Source organism: Motacilla alba, chromosome 5 (genome assembly GCF_015832195.1).
Source record: "Motacilla alba alba isolate MOTALB_02 chromosome 5, Motacilla_alba_V1.0_pri, whole genome shotgun sequence".
NCBI classification, from domain to species: Eukaryota; Metazoa; Chordata; class Aves; order Passeriformes; family Motacillidae; genus Motacilla; species Motacilla alba.
In genome coordinates this window covers 38,149,006-38,171,666 of record NC_052020.1, presented here as the reverse complement: position 1 = coordinate 38,171,666, position 22,661 = coordinate 38,149,006, and the positions used below count along the sequence as shown (strand labels likewise).

At 36.2% G+C, this 22,661-nt stretch overlaps 1 protein-coding gene and 1 long non-coding RNA gene across 10 annotated transcripts in view; one reads left to right on the top strand and one right to left on the bottom strand.

The window, feature by feature from the left end:
• The window catches only part of MIPOL1 (mirror-image polydactyly 1), a 186,719-nt gene that overhangs the window by 65,788 nt on the left and 98,270 nt on the right, over positions 1–22,661 (bottom strand). Inside the window, exon 13 of one of the 9 annotated variants that reach the window (XM_038137485.1) lies at positions 11,039–11,893. The exons of 7 other annotated variants lie outside the window; for them this stretch is intronic. In XM_038137485.1, the coding sequence (XP_037993413.1) occupies positions 11,633–11,893 (261 nt within the window). In that variant the 3' untranslated portion in view covers positions 11,039–11,632. Of the gene's footprint in view, positions 1–11,038; positions 11,894–22,661 lie in introns of those variants that run through there. One more of the 9 variants, XM_038137486.1, reaches the window with a different exon arrangement.
• LOC119701201 lies at positions 3,214–15,226 on the top strand. The gene is made up of 3 exons (XR_005257038.1): positions 3,214–3,528; positions 13,980–14,074; positions 14,404–15,226. It is a non-coding gene; the product is annotated as an uncharacterized LOC119701201 (long non-coding RNA).

Here is a 22,661-nt window from a genome sequence, read left to right as displayed (position 1 = left end):
CAACCATTGTGCAGAACCCTCTCCAATTCTGTAGCAATAAAATGGTGAGATATTTCTGCAGCACAAGGTGCCACCTGCCATTTACTTGTAAACTAAAAAACATATGTGGGTCTCATCAGAGGAAAGAAAAAAGACTGTCTGTACAACAAATTTTGCAAAGCATCTGATGAGCAGTAAAAGAATTTTTAAATAACTAGCACTTTCAGAATGATGACACTTTTTTGGGGAAGGGGTGCAGAGCTATTAAACTCATCCACAAACAGGGAAACCCATTACTTTCCTTTGGAAGCTGCTGGATTGGCAGCCCTATTGCGTAAGCATACTGTAGTAGATTATCTCCGTTGTATGAGACTCCACAAAATGCTTTTGATCCATTTCATCTTGCAACTTAGCAAAGAAATGTTGCAATAAGAAACAGCACCAGAGATCTGAAAAACTTAAGCTCTGGATTACCATATTGTGTTGTCCTGCCATTCAGTGTGTCAGACAAAGGCAGTGGTGTTCAAAGTAGAAAAAGGAAAAAGAAACTGGTCACAGAAAGTGCCGAGAACAGAGTAAATAATATTCCTCCACATCCCTACTCTTTCATAGATCTGTTGTTAAAAGAGTTGCAGCAATTAGGCTTTTGTTAATTACCAGCTGTTGAAACAGATGTGTTGACTGTCCTTATTAGCCAACAGCTGGGACAGGAGAACAATTGATGCTCTCTAAAATCAACAGCCAGCTGCTTTGCAGTAATTATCTCCTATGGATAATACAGGTGATAAAAGCAGCAGAAAGGTTATGCGTTTCAATAACCAAGGTACTGTTATTGAATATTACTGGAATATATGGTTAATTTTAGAAAATTAGTAGAACAGTAAGTTGCTATGTCTGCTTCCTATCTGCATTGTGTCAAGGTCACGTAATATGCAAACAGTAGGGGAAATATAATCAGAGAAAAAACCCAAAACAACACAATTTTTCTAATTTTTTTAAACCTCTTACTTATTTTTAATGTCTTGCTGATTAAGAAATGCTTTCTCTTCCAGGTGACTATGACTAGATGTCAGTCATCATTCACTCAGTTTCCTATATGCCTCTCTTTGCATTCAATTTTACCATAAATGACTTTGCAATGTGCAGATGGCTATTCCTACCTGTTGGGAAATTTTATTATACAATATGTAATAAAGAAATGATTAAAGAGGGGGGCCATCCCTCTAGAGAGTTAGATTCTAGTCTCAGGCACGTAATCAAATCCTAAGGATATTCACTTCACTTCTTGGAATTAAGTTTCCCTAGCACTAAAATGGGGGAAGTATGTTTATCTTGATCGATCACTTTATGATTGATGACTTTAACATACTATTTAAGTACAAAGTAATGCTTGCATAATACATTACTGTAACAGTAAAAACCCCCACATGCTTTTCTCGTAGTGCTATACATCAAAGGTTATAAAATGAATAGTTCTTTAAGGAGGCCAGGACTGGGAGCCACAAGTGTAAGTCCCAATATCTAAATGGATATAATATCTAAATGGAATATACTAACATAGGTAGCCAGATAGTTTATATTTACTTTTGCTCCTGCTTTGATTTATATTTTCTCATCTCAATACCCTATTAAACGCATTCAAAGAAAAGCAAAGCAGAGATTTTAAACCATTTCTATTAGCCGCTCAGTTCATCTCAAGCCAACAAAAGATATGTCTACAAGAACCTGCAACCATGTCTATTCACTAATTAGTCTGTACTTAAAGACACTGCCTTACTGAAAGCAGGGATTAAGGCTGATTGAATACTCTGCCTTTCATAGACCTCCCTTATGTCTCTGTTGGGTCATCATAAGCAGCTTGTTCTCTGAGCTTTAAGTAAGGAAGCTTGAAAATCAGTTCTGGGCTCATCAGTAGGCACTGGGGCAATTAAGAGGAGCTATCAACATTTTAAGGGACACATGAAAAAATTAACTAGCCAGATTTTTCTGTAACAGGGATGAGTAAAAACATATCATACTCTCATGGTAGCTATATTTTAAGAAACATACACTGCAGTGTACTCTCTTATTTTGAGATAAAGCAAGCAATGTACTTCTCTGTTCCCACTTCAGATTCAAAAGGAAAAACATGTCATTATAGCAAGAAAATCGACATGGCTCCTTCAACACACACACTCCCATCTATTATCAGGAGTCCACAGCACACTATGAAATAAACAGAAAAACTGAGTCGAGTAGTCAGTTTTCTACTTTTGGAAGAATGATAAAAATAATGAGAAAAGAAAAGGAGAAGGAATGGTTTTAAGCAATGGCTTTTCATTTGCTTTTCATTCTCTCCTTAGTTCTCCAGCTGCTTCTCTCTACTTTTGCAGTGCTTTGAAGCTGTTGCACTGGGTTTTCCCCCAGAAGGCAAAATTTGGCTCTTTGCCTTTTGTTTGTCATCCATGAATGAGTTGGCGGGGGGGATTGAGGACAGAGGAAAGTTTTGGTCTCACTCTGCTTTGGTCTACCAGGGCAGTTTTAGACTGTGCCAATGAGGATAATTTGAGCAATGACAGAGCTCCACTGCCTTAGGGAGAGATCTGAAGAAAGGTTTCTATCCAACGTGGACAGATAATTCAGGATAGAATTTGGAAATTCTTCAGAGCTGGTGTTCTGCATGGATTTCCATGGCAGAAACTACCACAAAGCAAGCAGGAAGTTGAAGCCTTACAGATGAAAATGGTGATGAACATTGTTTCATTCACCTCAGCCAAGACATACTGTAGGGAAATTCAAACTGCATGTACTCAGCAAGGGCCTCTGCTGCCTAAATCCTCCAGTCGAGATGGCCAGTTCAGGCGTCTGAACTGGTCACAGTTGGAAGTGTATCTCTGCAGAATTAACCACCAGCCCCTACTCTGAGAGCAGAAAAGCACCTGAGGGCGTGTACTGTGTGGCCACTGGCATGCTGACAGGGAGCTAAAAGCACCTGGACTTTGGTCCCGCGTCTTGCAACAGTCACAGCCTGGTAACACACAGTTTTGACTCACCACCTAATTACAGCAACACTTCCCAGCTGAAAAACAGACCTAAGATCTGAATTAACACATGAATCGAACACATTCTGTCTGCTGAGCTGTTGTGAATGTCCCTTGCACCATGGCCACAGCAAATCTGTCCCAGCGAACTTAATCCAATATATTTCAATTTCTTGGTATCTATCTAGGTTTTGCTAACAAAACCTACCATACATATCCACGAGCCAACGTTGTGTTTCCCTTTGTATTCTGCTTTCAAATAAAACATCTAGAGACAGCACAGGCCAGTTCCCGGAGAATGTAAAGTTGAAGACTGCTGGTCAAATAAAAACTTCTCTGATATCTCATAAAATCTTTGTAAATGTGACAATCAAGCACTCAAGAAAATTCACCTGGCAACAGCTGCATTGAAACAAAGTTACTGCAGCAACAAGTAACGTCACAGTGTTAATAATTGACATGGAAAGAATGAAAAGGTGAGGAAGGGATAAAGAGGACAAAGGAGAGATTTCAGTATAAACTTCTGCTGGTAAGTAATCAATCAAAATTAAGATTGAAAGAGTGGTATGAATGTTATATTGAAAACTGAAGCAAGCTTGATATCTTGGACTGCTGAATGGGGCTTGTAAAACTCCATTTTCTGCAGCCTGATTTGCAAAATTTGACAAACAAATCCCCTGCTGATTTGAATCTACTTTCATTCAATTCTCCCCAGAAACTAAAGCAAACGCAGGAACAGTGGCTTCTCATGTTTGCTGTATGCAGGAAAAGAGTCATGCAATGCCTGGTTCTGCAGGTTAAGGCACGAATTAGCAACACAGTGGTAATGAATGAGTTTCTCTATTTACATAATCTAAGAAAAGACCACTCCCCTCGGAGGGAGGAACTACATCCTAGAGACACTGTTTAGAAGAAACTGATTCTGATGACTAAATTATCAATAGGCTGGGGTGAAATGGACTGCTGTCTTAATATCCACCACTACTACTGCCAGAGGTCAAAGCAGCAAGAAAAAGTGTTGAGACTACAAGTTAAAGAAATCAAGATTTGTTTTCTCAAACCACATTTTTTCTGTATTTCATAGTGAAGTCCATAATGACCAAATTTGGATTTTTATATTAAAACCTGTAAATTATCACAGTTTCATTTATACCGATATTACTTTGCCCTTTGGCCCAGAGTCCTGGCAGCTGGTAAAATTTAACTGTTTTCTACAAAAGATACATCCGAAATTTTATTGAAGTATCAGAGTTAACAAAATTAATAACTCATTTAGTAAAATGAAATAGTTAAAAAGAGTGGACTCACAAAATTAAGTGGGCCTGCAAGTTCAGGCCCAGAAGCTACTGTTTTTCAGTGAAGTCTCAGTTCATGATCTGTGAAGATACACTGAAGTTCTATCGCTACTCAAAGATGGAAATCCAGCTGTGCTCCACCTTTTGAGGGGAAAGAAACCACTAATGCATACCAGCTCTTAGGGACATATCAGTAGCTGCTCAATGGAGATGCCATCAACATAACTTTTTTTTTTAATTTAAAAAAATCAAATAAAATCTTCCAGCAAAACTTTAGTGATACCTTATGAAATGGAAACAATTAAAGATGAACCACAACTGTCAAAATTATGTCACAGGAATCTTTGCAGTTCATTGGAGTTAATTACTTAGACCCCAAAGCTGCTTCCTTTGACGTCAACACAAGTTGTCAGAGTAGGGGCAAGGGGTTTCTTTCTGGTCTAGTCACTAATAAGTTGTTACTGTTGGCAAGAATTAATAAACCTTGTCTTTCCTATGAAGATTAATTAATTTTTCAGGCTTCAAGAAAATGACACCTCTACAGTCAAAAAAGCATTATTTAATACTTGGGCTGTCTGCTGAGGCTCACAGTGTGACACAAATTTAAAATACAACATATTATAAAACTTAGCTTTCTTTTTAATTTACTGCACTGTGGTATTCTGAAAAATTCTGAGAACTTTATCCAGCATCTAGGTGGTATATAACCTTCCACGAAAAGTCTTACTTTAACATCAAGCAAATGGCAGTTTGATTGCCAGTTTCTCTGGAAGCAAGCTGTTTTATATAAAACAAAATATGTATCGTAGATAAACGGCTAGGTCAGAGTCTGTAATCAACAATGGCTTTTCAATACTAGGCAACTACTCCATTGACAGGGTTACTAGCTAAACTCTTTTCTTGTCCAACTCTCTTAGAAAATTTTTATTTAAAGGTATATTATTTTTAAGAATCTTTTGTAACCCTCCTTATATTACATTTTTGAGAATTATGATCAGAGATAATTGCTTCCTAGTAGCTATAAATATCATTGTTACTGTAATTATAGCATTTAGGTTGAAATATTTGTGCTACAAACATTGAAACCAACTGCTGGTATCCACAATAAACTTCACAACTCAGTAAAAAGCCCAGAGTAAGTAAATATTGATTGACAAATTCAAAGTATATTTGATGACACAAATATCTTGCTATATCACTATTACTGCATTGAACTAAATCATTATTGTAACAGAATGGAACTTTCCTAAAGTTTGTCTAAATTACAATAATTTAAACTAACCATTCTTAATCTTTCCTTCAATATAATTATAAGCTATACATTTTGCAGTTGTTAGATCACAGGAATAAACACTTCTAAGGAACAAAGATTAAATCAAGAATATTGATTAGAAAATTTTCCTACACTGACATGAATTTTAGGAGTTCAATTCTATGAAGAACACTTTGTTAAGAAGGTAAGTAATGGCTTAATGTTTTTACAAACCAGTAATGGAAGGACAACATCAGGGAATCTGTCTCAAGGCCAGCCTCATCTCCTAAGCATGAATCTAAAAAAGCAGGTATCATTAGCAACTGATGGAACAAAAAGAAGGTCAAGAAACATATCCCTCCATTTCCACGGAACACATCTTTATTTTGTTTCATTATAAAGAATAAAGGACGAAGCCACTGCCAATGCCCTACCAAGCTTCTAACAGGAGCCCATTCAATACCCCCACCTTAAGCAGTTCTCGGCTCGTTTGAAGAGGAAGGAGCCATTGTTCACCAACCAGAGTCACCTCCGTATCAGTGCAGCATCCAGGACACACAACCTCTCTTCGGTGACAGAGGAAATTAAGACGCTATCTAAATTCAGTAGCTCAATTCAAATGCAATGTTAGCACACTTAAGGATTGATTTAAGATTTATTTAAAACTATTTTAAGTAGAAGAGACACAAAGTATTATGTACAGCTAGATCTTAATAGTGGGGTATATACAGCCACACACATCTGAACGCAACTGTGACTGTATCTCTCAACAGAGACCTATGTATACAATTTATACACAAATACTAGACACATAGAAAGTATGCCCTTTATCTCCCCTTCCTTCAGCCACCTGAAGTGAGGTGGCACTTGCAAAGATCATTTCACGTATCATCTGCCTTTATCTTAAGAAAGGACAGACTGCCTTGTGCAGCTATATCTCCCTCTTTACATTGGCTACAAATTGATCCCCGACAAGTGACAGCTAAAGCTGGGTGAGCTAACTCCTTACTTGGCAGGACATCAGTAAGCTCATGAAGTCAAGTACAGAGACATTAGAAAGTACCAGAGGTAAGGATACCAGGACATACACATCATCATGCTACTTTTAACTGCATGGTCATTTTTTTGCAGACATCTGTCTAATTGTTGCACAGAGTGGACTTACACCTTGGCATGAATCACTACTGTCCAGTGAAAGAGCCTGTAACCTGTTTATTCCTGTTTCTTTTGTTGCAGCCAATGGGATGGAAGTGCAGTAAGAGAACAAACACGTTTCATATTTAATGTAGTAGAAGGCTGCTCAGCAGTTGTGGAATGCATCTGTCCTTTGGTGACAGCACCTTAGCATGAATTTACTGAAAGTTTTCAGAGGGATTGATAGTATGTTACCCATTTTCTGACTGTGCAAGATAAATCCCTTGTGTCTAATCTGCCAAAATACCCTGCACTCACAGCTGCAATTGGAGTGAATAGGAGACAGAACATAAATGTTATATAAGGCCTTACATAGCATTTAGAACTTAGATGAAACTTAGATGAAATTTCTGAAAGCTTCAACTGCACTGAAAACAATTTAGAGGAAAATTAAAATGTAATTGGTTCCCACAGTTATCACAAGTGAGAAAGTTTATTTCCAGCATTTTCTGTCTGTCATCCATAACTGAAAAACCAGGCAGATTTCAATCTGTGAAACAGCACATCAGTGAAAGAAGGGACTGTATGAACAGGACAGACTACACCACACAAGTAGGAGGCTAATCTTCTCAGTTGGAAACTAGCTGGAGCAGCCAGGATATTAAATCAGCAACACAAGGGGAGATTATTTGGAAGGCAAATGAGGTACATGCTCAAATTCAGTACCTAACGAGCAAGTTGAACCAATGTGGCAAAGAATATAATGAAAAGAATCTCTTCAATTGTTTATGCTTTGATCCCAGGAATCTGGGTAAGCAGCAATAGGAAACTCTAATTGATGGGAATAAATTTTATATAAGCAATATTACTAAAATCTGGTGGGCAACTGGCATGTTGAAGTCCCTGATTAAGAGGAAGAATAAGAGAGGCAGAATGGAAGCAGGATGCCTTAACACAGCCCTCCCCCACCATGCCATTATTCCTTTCAGAATGATCTGTAACACAGGACCACAGCTCTTGAACACGTAGAGGTCAATATGCTAACTAAAATAACTTAAGAAAGACTTACTGGTCAGCTAACTAGGGCACAGAACTAGCTTTTCTTCAGCACATTTTTATAATCTTTGGAAAGAAAAAAAATTATGCTACAGGGCCAGTTTAGGATATAGTCTGTGAGTCTTTAGTGGACAATTATAAACTAATATTATACACTTCAAAAACCATATATTATTTATGAGCATGAGGTAAATCTCATTATAAAACTAGAAATATCAGTCACTGATATGGATATGGATATCTACTTGGAGATAAGTGATAATAAACTGATTGAATTTCACATGGGAAAAAGCAACCAGAATCTTTGCATGCACAAAAATATTTAAACAAATATTCCAAGTACTTGAGAAAAAAAAAAGGATAGCAGAATATCATAGAAAACTGGGGAGTCATTTAAGGGTGGCTATAAAAAAAGTGATCTCACAATCAAGTACAGCTTCTTTTTCATGCAGAAAGTAAATAAAGTTATGATAAAGAACCCAGGACTGTTCAGTATATATGCAGTCTGTCTTCAGAAAAATCAGGATGGTTTAGTTACAGTTGATGTAGAACAAATAAAAATTTTCAGTTTATTAGAATCTAAGGATGGATGAGTTTTGCATTTACAGATTCAGACAATTTTCACTTTAGGTGTTGCAGTGTTAAAATACTAGGACATTCCCAGACTGGAAGAGCACTAATAACGTGTCAATTGGAAAAAAAAAAAAAAAAAAAAAAAAGACTAGTGGGATTAAAGCTGGGCCATTTGACTGAAAACACTGGATTCAATTAATACAGATTTTAACGAAAGACTACAATTATTCCCAGTCAACATATTTTTGGTAGAATAGGTCTTGCCACACAAATCTGATCTCCTTGGATGAGATTAGAAGAGGATATTGTATAGTGGTGTTTAGGCTTTCATTTGTCAGATGTAATAAATTGATTAAAAAAAAATAACTACGCACCATCAAGAAAAATTTCTTAAGTGGGCTCTGAATGGACTGAAAGCTAAAAACCCCTCAAACCCCCCACATTCCAAAAGGCAACTGTCATTGAGTACTACCAGAACACTAGCAAGGTTGCCCAGGTATTAAAACCAGCATTCTCTTATTCAACATATCCTTCCATAATCTGGAAACAGGTAGACGAAGCTAGAAATGTTCATGAACATAAAATAAGTAAATAATGATGATGAAACAATGTTTTGGGTCACTTGGTGGGGTACTCAAATCAAGGGCATTTTAATAAAATCAAATGCAAAACTCAGTCTGAGAACAGTGAACACAGGCTACACTTAAAAGTAAGAGCAACTATATTCTGAAAATGCTGACTCTGATAATATGAGACTTCAATACAAGATGACAGTATAATGCTTTGGGAAAACTGGGAAAAAGCATCTCTTTTTGGTGTATACACAATAAAATTGTATCACAATGAAGCAATTAAGGTGACTTGACTTTACATACGACACTGAGAAACAAAGACACAAAAATGCATTTGTGTCCAAATTTGAAAACAAAAGGATGATAAAAACCTAGAGAGACGTAGAAAAGAGCCACACCAGTAATGCAAGCACTAGAGAAAAAGGCATGCAGTGAAGGAACTTATTCTGTTCAGATTATAAAAACCTCTGAGGACATATGCTAATTTTGAACAAGTATCAGGAACGGAATAGTTTCATGTTGCTATCAATTCTCATTGTCCCTTGATAAATGGACAGAAAATACAGTATGTAAAGGAATTTTTAATCAGGTTGAGTAAGGGCAAGTTGAATCACAGGAACAAATGATCAATGGGAAATGGTGGTCTCTCCAGCCCTTTACATTTTTACACCAGACCTAGATATCTTTCTGGAAAGCAGGTGTTAAACCACCATAAATTCCTAGGCTCAATAGAGTGAAACAGGTGAAATCAATGACCTATGATATTCAGAAGGCCAACTAAATGACATAAAAATATCTTTTGGTCTTGGCCTTAAGTGTTAGGAATTTACAAATTATAAATATTCTAAAATGTAAATCTTATACATCTTAAACAGGCATGCAAAATCTGTGGGTACTTTTGACCCTGGATTTTTCATGCCTTGATTTCCTCACACAGCACGAAGAAAACACTTCTGCAATAATACATTAAATCATTGTTTATTAAGCCTTTGGTTTTTGTAACATTGAATACTAGAGAAAATCCCCATGATGGTTGCTCAAAATTCTGTTTTCAGGGAAAGGTTTGAACAGTATCCAGTAAACAAGGGATTGGCACACATAATGAACAAAGAAGATAAAAAAAATATATTGATTGGCTGTTCTCTGGATACTGTGTGGAGCAGGAATGCTGTGAAATAAAGCACACATGATCCTGTAATGAAAAATGTTAACATACTGTTTCAGGGGAAAGGGGAGTAAATGAAGATGCTTGCTTCAGAAATGCCAGAACTGAGGTTAACTCTTGATTAACTGGCTACCTCAGTGTAGCATTTTGCATGTATACCAAGTAACACTGTACAATTGCGCAAACACACAATACTCATAATTATTGTCTTCCTGAAAGGAAGGAAAATGTTCTGATGACTAACTTTGCTGAAAGCAGGGCCATTTGCTTGCCCTATCATGCACTCCTTAAATCCCCTGCAATTTGTCAACTTTGAATGCAATATTTCTCCAGAGGCTACCAATGAGCTTTTCACATTTTGCTCATGTCATCCATTTTCCATTTGATTAGTGGAGACGTGAAGTAATCTTTCTGCTTCACAGAACAACTAAATCCAACACACAGGAAAATAGCAGTATCTAGGTACAGTTCTTAGGAACAAAGGTCTTTAGGGATGGTTGGGGTCTTGGTGTCTTAGTGAAGCACCTGAGACAGATGAGGAAGAAACAAACACCCAGACTAAAAAAAGGAAGGATGAAGTTAAGAAAACAATGAAGAAAGATAAAAGAAAAAATTTGAGAATGGGGAATAGAAGAAACCTACATGATGTTGAAAGTATGGTATAAAAAATGAGAAGACAGAAGTAATAATTTGTATGGAAATACGGAAGAGAAGAATGCAGCTCAATGTACTTCTCAGAGGTAGGTCAAAAGATGGCAAGCACAGAACATAATGCAAGAATAAAAATAAAGATAAATATTTATTCATATCACATTTTCTTTTGTGTGATAGAATTTCAGTGACTTATTTTTATATTTCACTTTTATGAACCTTTCTGTTTAAAAGTACTTAAACAATGTGTATCTTAAACAACGTGTATCCCAATATTAAATGGGATATTCTTCTAAAGACAAATAAGTGATATTATTCTAAGATTTGAAAATCATACTCACTTCTCTGACTTTAACATATTTTAAATTATTTTAAAAATGTTTTCCCAAAGTCAGAAATGCCACTGAATGAATGTTTGACCACAAAAGTGAATGAGCCTAAAACTTTTAGAGGTGGTTTTGGTGCCAGTATCTTTTCAACATCAATTAAATTCAAGTGCCACCTCTTTTAATCTTCACTACTCCCCCCAAAACTGCCAGGGATCAGTTAGTGTTCATGTCATTAGAAAATAATGAAAGGTACAGACTTTAATTTGATCAGTTAAAACTCCTTCAAGGCCTAATGTCATCACTTTAAATGTAGCATAAAAAGAGTAATGGAAAGAAATGATTGAAGCGCTTCATGGCTATACTAGCCTTGATAGATTTCAAATTTGCAGTTCCACTACTGGAAGCAATATTTTCCTATAGAGAACAAGAAAACCAAAACCAACCAACCAACCAAAAAGTTTATAATGACATAAAAATTTTTCTAATTCCATAGGCAAAAGGATCTCTCTAAAATCAATGTAAAAATCAAGTAAGTTATTCTGTACCAGCCTCTCTCTCCCAACCTTATATTCCTTCCAATGTCCACATAAAATTAATGGATTCTACCTACACACTTTCCAGTGTTCTACTGCAATACCTCCAGCTCAATACCTCCAGCTCACTCTGTGTAACTTTTTTGGTCCATCGTTTGGGCAGTATTGATAGTCTGTTGCACTGCTGCCTTCTACCAAACAGTAATGCCTTCTGATAAAGTTTGCCTGAGCTTCCCCTTGAGTGGGACATTAGGACTTCTGGCAACTGAGTAGAAGAGAGAAACCCCCTTCTGGGTCCAGTCATTATTCTTCTGTCAGATTTTGCTGAAAGTAGCTGAAAAACAGAAGGTGAAAAAAAAAGGACTGCATAATCATATATCCCTTATTTTCTTAGGAAAATGTGGCTAAAACCCCCTGTTTCCTCAATATTTTTTTTAAATTTCTCTTTATTTTTCCATATTAAAAGTACATTAAAATTAAAGCACGTCTCATACGCTGTTCTCTCGAGAAATAATTTCTCTCCAGAAGACTGAGATCTAAAGACCACAGAAGGCTTCCAGTCACATAGGTACACAGAAAAAGAACAGAACAGTGAAAGGTCATCAAGAAGATAAAGATGAGCCTCATATTTACAAATCAGGACATTTTTAAACAGTTGTTTCCCATGGATTATATATACAATTACTGCAAACACAGGCCTAATGAGCATACATGAACATCTCCATCTTTTCTCATTCATGTTGAGAGCGTGTGACTCAAAAGTGAAAAAGGCAGATGAATTTTTGAATTTTTACAGTGAGTGGAAGACCCATAGTTTCTATAAATTAAGTATACATATCACTAAAGACTTTGCAGGTGGCAACTTCCTGGACAGTATCAGAGGTAGCAGCTGATGTGTGGTTAAGTGGTCAAGTAGAAACAGACATTCCTCCCCTGAGGATATGATATCCCCAGAAAACATGGTAAAATGTGGTACTGAAGCTGATGAAAGTACATCCTACCTTTAAGATGTTTCCTTACACTGGGATCAGAAAGGTTTAAGGTGACTAAAAGCAAGATAGTACAAGCAATCTTGCCAGCACACAGGCCTTGACACAACAGAAGTGGGTGACCAATGATACTTCAGTGGTAGCAAGATATACAAGACCTGTTCTATCATATACACTCTTGAGTAGGATGAAAAAACTCTAAGATGAAGAAACTGTAACTTCTGCATTTGCCCCTTTTTGGCTGTATTGTCTTAAGATAGAAGATTTCTCTCAATACTGATGCTATTACAGTACAGGAACAGAGCATGTGCAAAGTCTGGCAAATTTAGGAGGGATCCCAAAACCCTTTTTGCAGACTTGCTACAAATGACCACACAAGTCCTTTTCAAGCATCTATATGAAAGTATTCCCAGGAGACATGCTAGGTATCATGTGTTTATAACCCAAACGCCCTAACACTGCTAAACAGAGACAGGTCATCTATGGCTGGTCTGAACAACTACGTGAACAAGTGTACCCATTTGTGTACCAATCCCTTGCAGGACAACTGGTCTACAGCTCACATAATTATGACTTCTTGGATAGTTGCGAGATTTTGTCTTACATTTGTAATGAAAGTGGCATTTCACTGGTATTGTAATACTAAAACTAGACAGTCACAAGGATATACTGAATAAATATATTTCATAAGGGCAATTCCATTTTTTAAGAACATTTAAATTTTAACTGCCAGAAAATGGCTGTCTTTAATTTTGCTTTTATTTACCCATCAGCCTTTAGAAGGAACAGGGAGTAATTTTACGACATGTAAAAAAGTGAAAAGACCATTAGATTTATGAGGTCCTGAAGCAGATCAAGATAGGTACTTAATGGGATTTCAACAACCACAAGTGGGTTAGATACCTAAAAATCATTGAAAGTCTTGAGAGGTAGGTATCTGAACCACTTAGACATATTTTGAACCCTATCTCCATATTTGTCTCCTTCTTATCAATACTGCAGTATTGCCTTCAGAAAATGTTATATGCAGAAAGCTTTTTCTTTCCCTTTCACATATTGACATTATCCAGCTTGATTTTAAAACACATCCACACACAGCTACACCTGGTAATTTAAAAAATGTGACAACTTTCTTATCTTTTAGAAATATAATTTAATTACCTTTGGGGCAGTCTGGATTAAATTCTGTGAACTCTTTATATCTCCTACGTCCCCCATTTCTTAGCCGAGGTATTGGTTTATGTCCTTTACTGATATGAAAGAATGCTACTCCTGTGAGGATTTCGTTAATGCAGATACTCGGGTGAGGATTTACCTCACAAGCTCTTCCCTGTGCTCAGAGCAGATTCAGGTGAATATCCTCCAGACCTCCTTGTATAATCGCTGATAAAAGGGAATGTTAAGTTATTTTTTGAACACCTTCCCTTGCAGGCAGTTGAGAGTGTGCTGTGTGTTTCGCAGGAGCCAGCTTCCACAGAGCAGGCACCCGTACTGCTGTTCCTGCCCCTTGGGAAAGCCATGGCAAGGTGGGTGCCCTGCTGTGTACTGCCAAGAGAGATCAGTCTGGCATAATTTCTCAGATTATTAGAGGTTCCTGATCTGAAGAGGATTTGGCACATTCCCAGTTTGTTTTGTTGAGTCATTGTGTTAGACCAACCAGTATTAAATGAACTGTGCTCTAGTTAGGCCATACATCTTGGTCAAGGGGCTTCATATTGCTGAGCCCCATACACTGACTTTGAATCTATTTAACTCACAATTTGAAAAAAAAACAGTCTAAGGGAGAAATCACCTGTGCTCCTGTATCAGCACTATATTTTCTTTGATTTTCTTTTGTCTTTTTCCCCACTTTCAGGAAACAAAACCTGACTTATATGGAGTGATCCACCAAGAAAAACATACATAATTATGAAACAGATGTATCTTTATAAACAAGAATGGAATACATATCATCTGATGTAGAAGGCAGAAGAAATATTGCATCAATATAAAAAATGCTAGAAAAAGCGAATGAAGATTTCTTTAAAAAAACAAGAAAGTCTGTAAAACATGAACAATTTAAAAAGGTAATAATAAATAAATTTGGAGCAGTAATATAAAATATGCTTCTCATCAAATGAATATCTTAAATACTGACCCACAAATGATTTTCAAATTTCAAAGCAAGCACTGAAATAATGTGATGTCTTTGTTTGTCTTTATGTCATAAATTAACACTGCAGAAGGTCAACACACATCAAACACCAGGATTTTATGAAAAACTCTACATAGGAAAAAACTGTAAGACAACCATTTTTTTTCAGGAAGGGTAGCAAAGGAAGGGCTGTGCATAGATTTTTATTAATTTTTCATTGTTTGCTTTTAAAGTAGAATACTGGTAAACATATTTCCAAATACTGGAATGAAATATCACTTTGCAAAAAAAATACTGATTTTTGTTATTATTTACCAGTATTATTATTTACCACTAACCAACATTAAGCTTATTTTATTCTTTCTAGAAAATAAGATAGCAAAGATAAAAAAATGTAGCTTAATAGATTAGGAAAAAATACAGGCACTGTCTGACAGACTACAAAAATCTAGAAAAGTTCAAAATGTTTTCAGCTAGGCACAAAAATGCTGTTAATGATTAGCTGCATAACAGGAGATTTATCTCTGTCTTTTTTTTCCTTTCTTTTGTGTGTGTGTGTGTTGCAAAGGCAACACAGACACACTGCAGGTCTGTCTGTGCCATTCTTAGGCCACTTTCAGGCCGATTGAGAAAAGCTGGAAAGTAAACACAGGTGTTTTAAAACTGGAGCGCTGTCATGGACAACCACAAACACCCTTAACTCTGATGTGGCAACGCCTCTTTCCCGCCCTCTCTTTTTTAAAGCATTACCCAAAAAGAACATGTCAAATGTTTCACCTTTCACCACCTCAAAATAACCTGGAGCTTATAGCATTGTTTGGCAAGTCTCAAGCAAAGAGATCATTTTTTCATTCCTTTTCAGATATGGCCAACTCCAAATCAGTCACATAAAATAAAGAGCCATTCTATTTCTAAATAGCTTATTTCCAGTGTCCACTGAACTACCTGCAAGCACTATGTTTCAAGTTGAACATATCCTTCCTTAAATGTAATTCGGGTTCCTTGTTTTCATGACTGAGGTTCAACTAAAAAGACAGTGAGGGGATTTTGCAATAACGAAACAAGATTTAATCCAGTGGATAAAAGAATAAATAAAAAACTTAACAACAACAAAAGAGTGCCATAAATCCCCCAAACCAAAAAAATAAACCTTGGGTTTTTTGATTATTGTGCAATAATATATACAAAACTGAAAAAGTACTTGCTTGTAAATTAGCTGTTCCAGAAAAGAGCACATCCTGTTAACTGCCATGAAGTACTGACTTGCTAGAGAAAAAGTATGGAAAGCAAAGCAGAACAAGTCCCTAGAAATTATGCAGCCCCTACTCACTTACGCAGTTGGAGAGTGCGGGGAGAAAAAAGTAATATAATAACAAAAATGAAGCAAATACCGACAGTTACAATTTAATTCTGAAAAACTGTTAAACAACACAGAGATGGTTACACTTGGGCTGAAACTAACAACCCTATCAACACTCCTAGCCCCAAAATACAGAACTGGTTCATAATCTAAATATGAAAATCCAGCTCCAGCAAAAACCTCGAAATCTTATACTCAAAGCAGCGCAACCCTCAGAGCTATACCAACGGCGAACGTATTGCAAAGGTATAAGATTGCTGAAAAGTTAACATACGCCAAAATCAGTTCTTACTTATTGTAAAGGATGATTTTTCTTTCCAGCCTCAGCCTTCAGATTCCAGAATGATTTTCTTTTTGACGTAGACGCTTACACACACACCCCGGTTTCAAAAACCAGACACCAGACTTACTGTGTGTTCTGCGCTCCAACTTAAACAAACACAAACGACTTCATAAGACAGACAGCGCTCACGCATACATTTATTTATGTTAGGACACAAGTGAGATTTTTCTTTTTTCCAGATTTTATCCACTGTGGTAAAGAGATGGTGTTATTTATTAAAGGATCTGTCTGAACAGCTTGCCTCATCCCCTGTTAACTTCACCAGGCATTCAAAAGAGTTCACAATCTTATTAAACAGGCCCCAAAAGGTGACTTGCAAAATTGAAGTTTGTACTAAAAATAAGTTATCATTATTTCTTTTAAGTCATTTTATCTAATTTTTGACCAAAATTACAAACTACTTTGTGTACTTTTTTATTAAATCTAAACAATAATACATTTAAAGCTTGGCCAAGAAAATGCAACCATAGCAAATATAAAGCATCAAACTTCTGCCAGCTGCCTGCATCACTCACAGTGCTGTGCATTACCTAACAAATGCTTAGAAGAAATCACATACACAAACACACTTATTAAGCTACACTATTTTGCCTCATTTGTTGCTATTTCTGGCATCTGCATTAAGCACACATGACATGAAAATCATATACCATTGAGACTATTACACATAATAGACAAATTAAACCAAACAATATTGTGTATAAATTACCTTGTTCATTGGCTTGCTTTAGAAATACCTTCCTGCTAAAACGGGAGGGATTTATGCTTGGCAAAGCAACATAGTTTAATCTGAACCATTAAAAAAAAAAGTGCACTAGTACAATAATGGAGAAAACCATTGAACATTCTCGTAGCAACAATACAGAGACAGCTAAAAAGGGAGAAGAAAGCTTGTTGAAATAAGCCTTTTTAAGTGCAAAAATTTCACCCTGTAAAAAGACGCAGCAATAATGGTGTTGTTTACCTGCAGGTCTGTGAAGTCTCAGAAATATGTTTTAAGCAAACGAACTGAGTTGGGGGAACTTTATCAAACCACTAACTAACTACCATTAAACAACAATGACAGATTTATCCCTCAGCACTATGGTGACCCCCTGGCCAAAAGCTAATTTCTCATTCCTCCGGTCTTTTGTATTCAAAGTTATTACTCAGTCACAAAACAAGCTGATTTTTAAAGCAAGAAAATTGTATCTCCATTTTGAGACAGTGTTTTCATCTATGTCTACTTCACAAGAAGTTGTGTACACTTCACTTTGGGCAGTTATTTGATGCAGCTCTGGAGAGCAACTTCTTTTTTTTTGTGTGTCTTAAAAAAACAGGAGTAAATATACTGTAAAACTACAAAAAATACTAGCAAGCTGTAACTGTGATGAGTTAGTTCTACTTTATGAAACAAACTGGGAAGCTGATTTTGTCCTTTAAGAAATGGGGGAAAGAAACCCCACAAGAAACTGATAAAAAACTGATTCCTGATCATCTGATTTTACTCAGAGGAGTAATAGGTACCTTCCTGTGTGAGGCTTACTGGATTAGGCCCCAATTTATAAATATTTTGTTTCTAGACTCAGACCTGCTATTCTATTCTTCAGGAGAGAATGAAGCTTTTAGAGCTTTAAAAGTTCTAAAGATAGGGGTCAGAAAGGAAACAATGTAAGAGTGTGAAATAAATTTGTTGCTGCTACATCAACTCTGCCTGGTAATTTTTCTCTAATTACCAAAGAAAAGAAATATGATGTCTGATGTAACTTTCTTCAAACATAAACATATCTCAGCAAGACTGTGAGTCTTTTTCTCCTAAAAAATAACAAGAAAAACAAAAATATGAGAAGCAGACATTCCTTTGTGAGGACAAAGTTAATAAAACATTTTATTTGGGAAGTAGACACAATACAACTGGAGTTTGAAGGTGAACTCAGCTCTAATATTTAAAATTTGACAACACTTGTCAAAAGATGTTAAAATTGTTTTGTGGTCCAACAAGTCACTCAGCAAGAATAATTTTTAAGCAGCTTTTCTTTTTGTTTCAGTTAAAATTAAAATCCATGCTGTGTAATCCTTGGAGTCAATCTGTAATTAAGGGGATTTGAAGAGAGACCACGTACTGCATTAATGATAAAATTTAATATCTGTTTTAATACTCTAACATAAGAAAAAAACCCTAAGCAACATACAAAAAAGCAATCATCTCCCTATTTTGTGTGAATGCAGCATACATACACCATTACTATGTGCAGCAGTGATGCTATATTTGATGTCAGCTTTTTGTTTATAGACCAAATGTTTCAGGATTTAGCTTCTACAGAGCTTAAAACATCATCTGCTTGAAAGCTGGCACCCAGATTTAACAGGCTAGATAAACAGATTTTATTTTATCTAGTTTGGAAAACGAGTGTTTTTTGTTGTTACTGTTACATAGCAATTCCAAAGGGAAGGAGTTACCAATAGCATTTCCCAGGTTTCAGTCACTTGCTTCCTATTCATTCAGCCACTGTCCTCCAACAATTGCTGCTCAATTGTAAAAAAGAGGAACAGATAACCAACTAAAGCCAGTCAATTTTATGTTATGCTCTTAAATGGTTAAAATCTTAAAAAGAAAAAAAAAAGAAGAAAAAAAGATGCTTGGTATACTAAGTCTCTTCTTCAGACTATGTGCAAGGAAAAGGTTTGAAATCTTCGGGTCTTTGACATGCATCTAGCTGACAACAAGTAATTTACTGAGAGTAAGCATCACTGAAAAGTGGAGCAAAGAGAGTTCCATTTTAAAACTAGAAACCTGTGTTAAATAGTTTTATCTTTTTAGAAGATGGGGTGAAGGATTACAGATCCAAAGAATTCATTAAGAAACATAGTTAAGGTAGAGATGATCTTAATGAGCTTTTGTAGGGAAAGGTTTTGAAGGGATATGTTTATCTATTATCCTGAGAAAGGATCATAGATTCTTTTAATGTTTACATCAAGGATTTCTTCCTGTTAAAATGTCTCCTGGCCTCAGCTCTTGTGAAAGAACTAGCAAAGCATCAAGGTACTCTCACCAGACCTTGCTGTATCATGTAAGACAGCTAGTTTATGAAAACAAATTTTAACAGAATTTCCTCTGATCTCTATTTCTTACTAGTCCATATGTGTGTATAATAGCCTAAGGCTTCAGAGATCTGGGACATAGTCCCATTGAGTACACGTGGAATTCACAAGCTTCAAGGTGAATGCAAGAAAGGTTTCATTTTTTTCTCAAAATTTAGATGTTATAACAATAACCATTACTGTCAGCAGAAGTACACTGCAGCAGTCACCGTGACATGTGCGTGTGCACCGACTCTGGCTTATATACAGATATATACAAGATCAGCTTCAGTGTTTGGAAACCTCGTCCAAATGCTACTTCTAATAAAAAAAAATAGTTGCAATTGCATTGATTTTTTAAAAACAAAACCTCCCAATTTTCAGAATGTTGGTCAAAGTATTTGTAAACAATGAACTCTATGTGCTAGTCATACCACAATGACCAGCTTAATAACCCCTCCAGCATAGCAGGTATTTCTTTAATAAACAAACTAGTATTGAAATAATCATCTTGACTGTGATCCACAAGGAAATGGGGAAATTGTGAAACTGTATGGAATCTAAATAGATCTAGTAAAACTGTGAAAGATGACATCTGTTCTTCAGTGGAGAATCAATTCTGGAGATGAAAAACCCAGTATCAATCAACACAGTTCAACAAATAAAGCCCCTGAAGATTTCTTTACATATTGAGTCTAACTAAAAATGACATTTTGGTCTTTGTGTTTAACTTTAAATTGGAAATTTAGCTGCTCAGCAGCTTAATACAATCACTAATACACATTAATACCATGTTCAACCAATGTGATACACACTTACTTACTATTACACAACTGTATTGGTTACTCCAGCTTCCTACCCAAAGTTTAAAGACAGCTCTTTTCTCATTTTACCCCTCCATTACTTTTTCTTCGTAAGATATTACCTTACCATTAAGAGAGGCTGAATTTTGGAAGTAACAACAGAGATGACTGAATTTTGGAGGCACAAAAAAATCAAAGTTTTAATTGCAAATACATTTTGAAGGAGAAATCAGACCTTCTTTGAGCTTTTTCATTGAACAATTCCTTTTTTCTGCAATGGTAATGAACAATTTTGATTCAGCTACACGACAGAGTTAGTCATGCAAGTGTTTCTAAATACCTAATATATGCTGAGTTGAAATTCTAATGCATTGATATACTTCTGCTGATAAGAACTTTATTTTACACATGGCAAGACTTCAAATAATAAAAAAGCATGTCAAATCATATGTCCAGTTCTATCTGTGCTTGTGTTAATCCTGAATAGGTAGTACAACAGGTGATTGCACAGGGCTTTTTAAGGTTGAGGTCTGGAAACTCAGAATTAGCAAATTATCAAATTTACTACTTGACCCCTAACATAGAGCTCACTCCAGTAAAGCTGACTCCTAGAAAAAAGCCCAAGTCCAGATACCACTCCAAAATCTCATGAAGAAAGCTGTGGAGATCTACTGGAAGGCAGATGAGAAAGATTATACTTCATCAAGCCCACTTTCATAGAAGGGAAAAAAAGTTCAAAATTAATCCTCATCCATCCTTTACTTCTGGTCCTCAAGCATTTTCCTGATGACCTGCCTATTGCTCGGGTAGAACTGCACACCTGCTGCACAGGAGAAGCACATCTCTTCCTCTTGGCAACCTGAGTGTGTGAACAGCAAAGTTCACTTTTCCATTACACCCTCATGGAAGTCAAATCAGAACATTCCTCTTACTTATGGGCAAAAGGGATTTTCAAAAGCCTCTCTGTGATCTAGGAGCACAAGTGCACTAACATCAAAAACGTGCCTTTGTACCAGACCAAATTAATAGATGGGGATTAATAAACATGATAGGCAAAATGATTCCTGACTCCTCTGAGTAAGTGATGGCTGAGCACCAGGCTGCACTTCTCAGACATAGACACCTTTGAATTCATCTCTAAAACCTGAAGTTGCTCACCTGGGAACAGGAGAGACATCCAGATTGCAGTAAAACTGTAAATAACAGCAAACATGTTGGACCTTGAGGCTTCTGAATTAAGACAAGTCTGCAGCTTTACAACCATACCAAGACATAATGTTTCAGTGCCTTCCTTCAGCATCTGTCCCCCTTCCACTCTGAAGTACACTTCATATGATTTCTTGTATACAAAATGCTAGGAAAAGATCCGCCAATTCTGAACAGATATTTGGATACACTTAAATGTACAAAGGCCAAATATTCCTTTTTAGTAAATACCAAAAATTCTGAAATGTTTATATTGATCCTTTATCCTATCCTTGGTTTCCTGTACCCGAGATCTAAAGTAGATTCTATCATTTCTGAGAGGTGCTTCAGATAAGGAGGTCATGGATGGGTCAGAGCAAGACCTTTGGTATTTAATGACCCTGTAGCTTGTCTTTTGCACAAGAGCTTAGGTTACTACCTTTTCTATGTTTTATTGAAGGACAAATAACTCGCATGTCATCATGCATCCAGGCTCAACATTTTGTTTACAGTTCCTGTTCAAACAAAACAGGATCATTTTCCTGTGCAGCATAAAAAATGAAGAGTGTATGGTATGACACTGAAAGAAATATTGAAAATTAAGATTTACCACACTTCTTTCTGCATGCATGGAGAACAGAACTCATACGGAGAAAGAAAAAAATTTATGAAATAAAATGTACTACATAACCATGATACTCCTCCTCTTCATTCATGAAATGTGATATCTCATTTCTAGCAAAATTTAAAACATTTAATATAATTTAATACCTTCAATAATGAAAAATACCTAACTTGGCTAAATATTTTTGATATTTTAAAATTTTATTATGGTACAATGCTGATAGACATTTTGAAAGCTGTGCCAGTGCAGATTAGGCATAATGTTAATAGGAAGTGATGCTAAGGCTACCTTTAAATGTAGCAGAAAGCAGTTACCTTTTCATGTAATAAGTAAGTTCAGATTCAGAATCTCTGAATTTAGTTTGGAAGTAGTGTTTTATAGTATCTGAAAGTGGCAAATGAAGGAGGAATACTAGTTTTCTTATTGTAAGTATGATACATTAGGCTTCATGATTGCTTTAGAATTAGATGAACATATGGCCTTAATTCCTGATCCATGTAATCCTGAAATGAACGTCCCTACTAGGAGGAAAGTAAAAGAATTTTTTTAATAACTGTTTGAAGTGCAGCAATATGACACCTCCTCAGAACTTAGAAAGGTTCA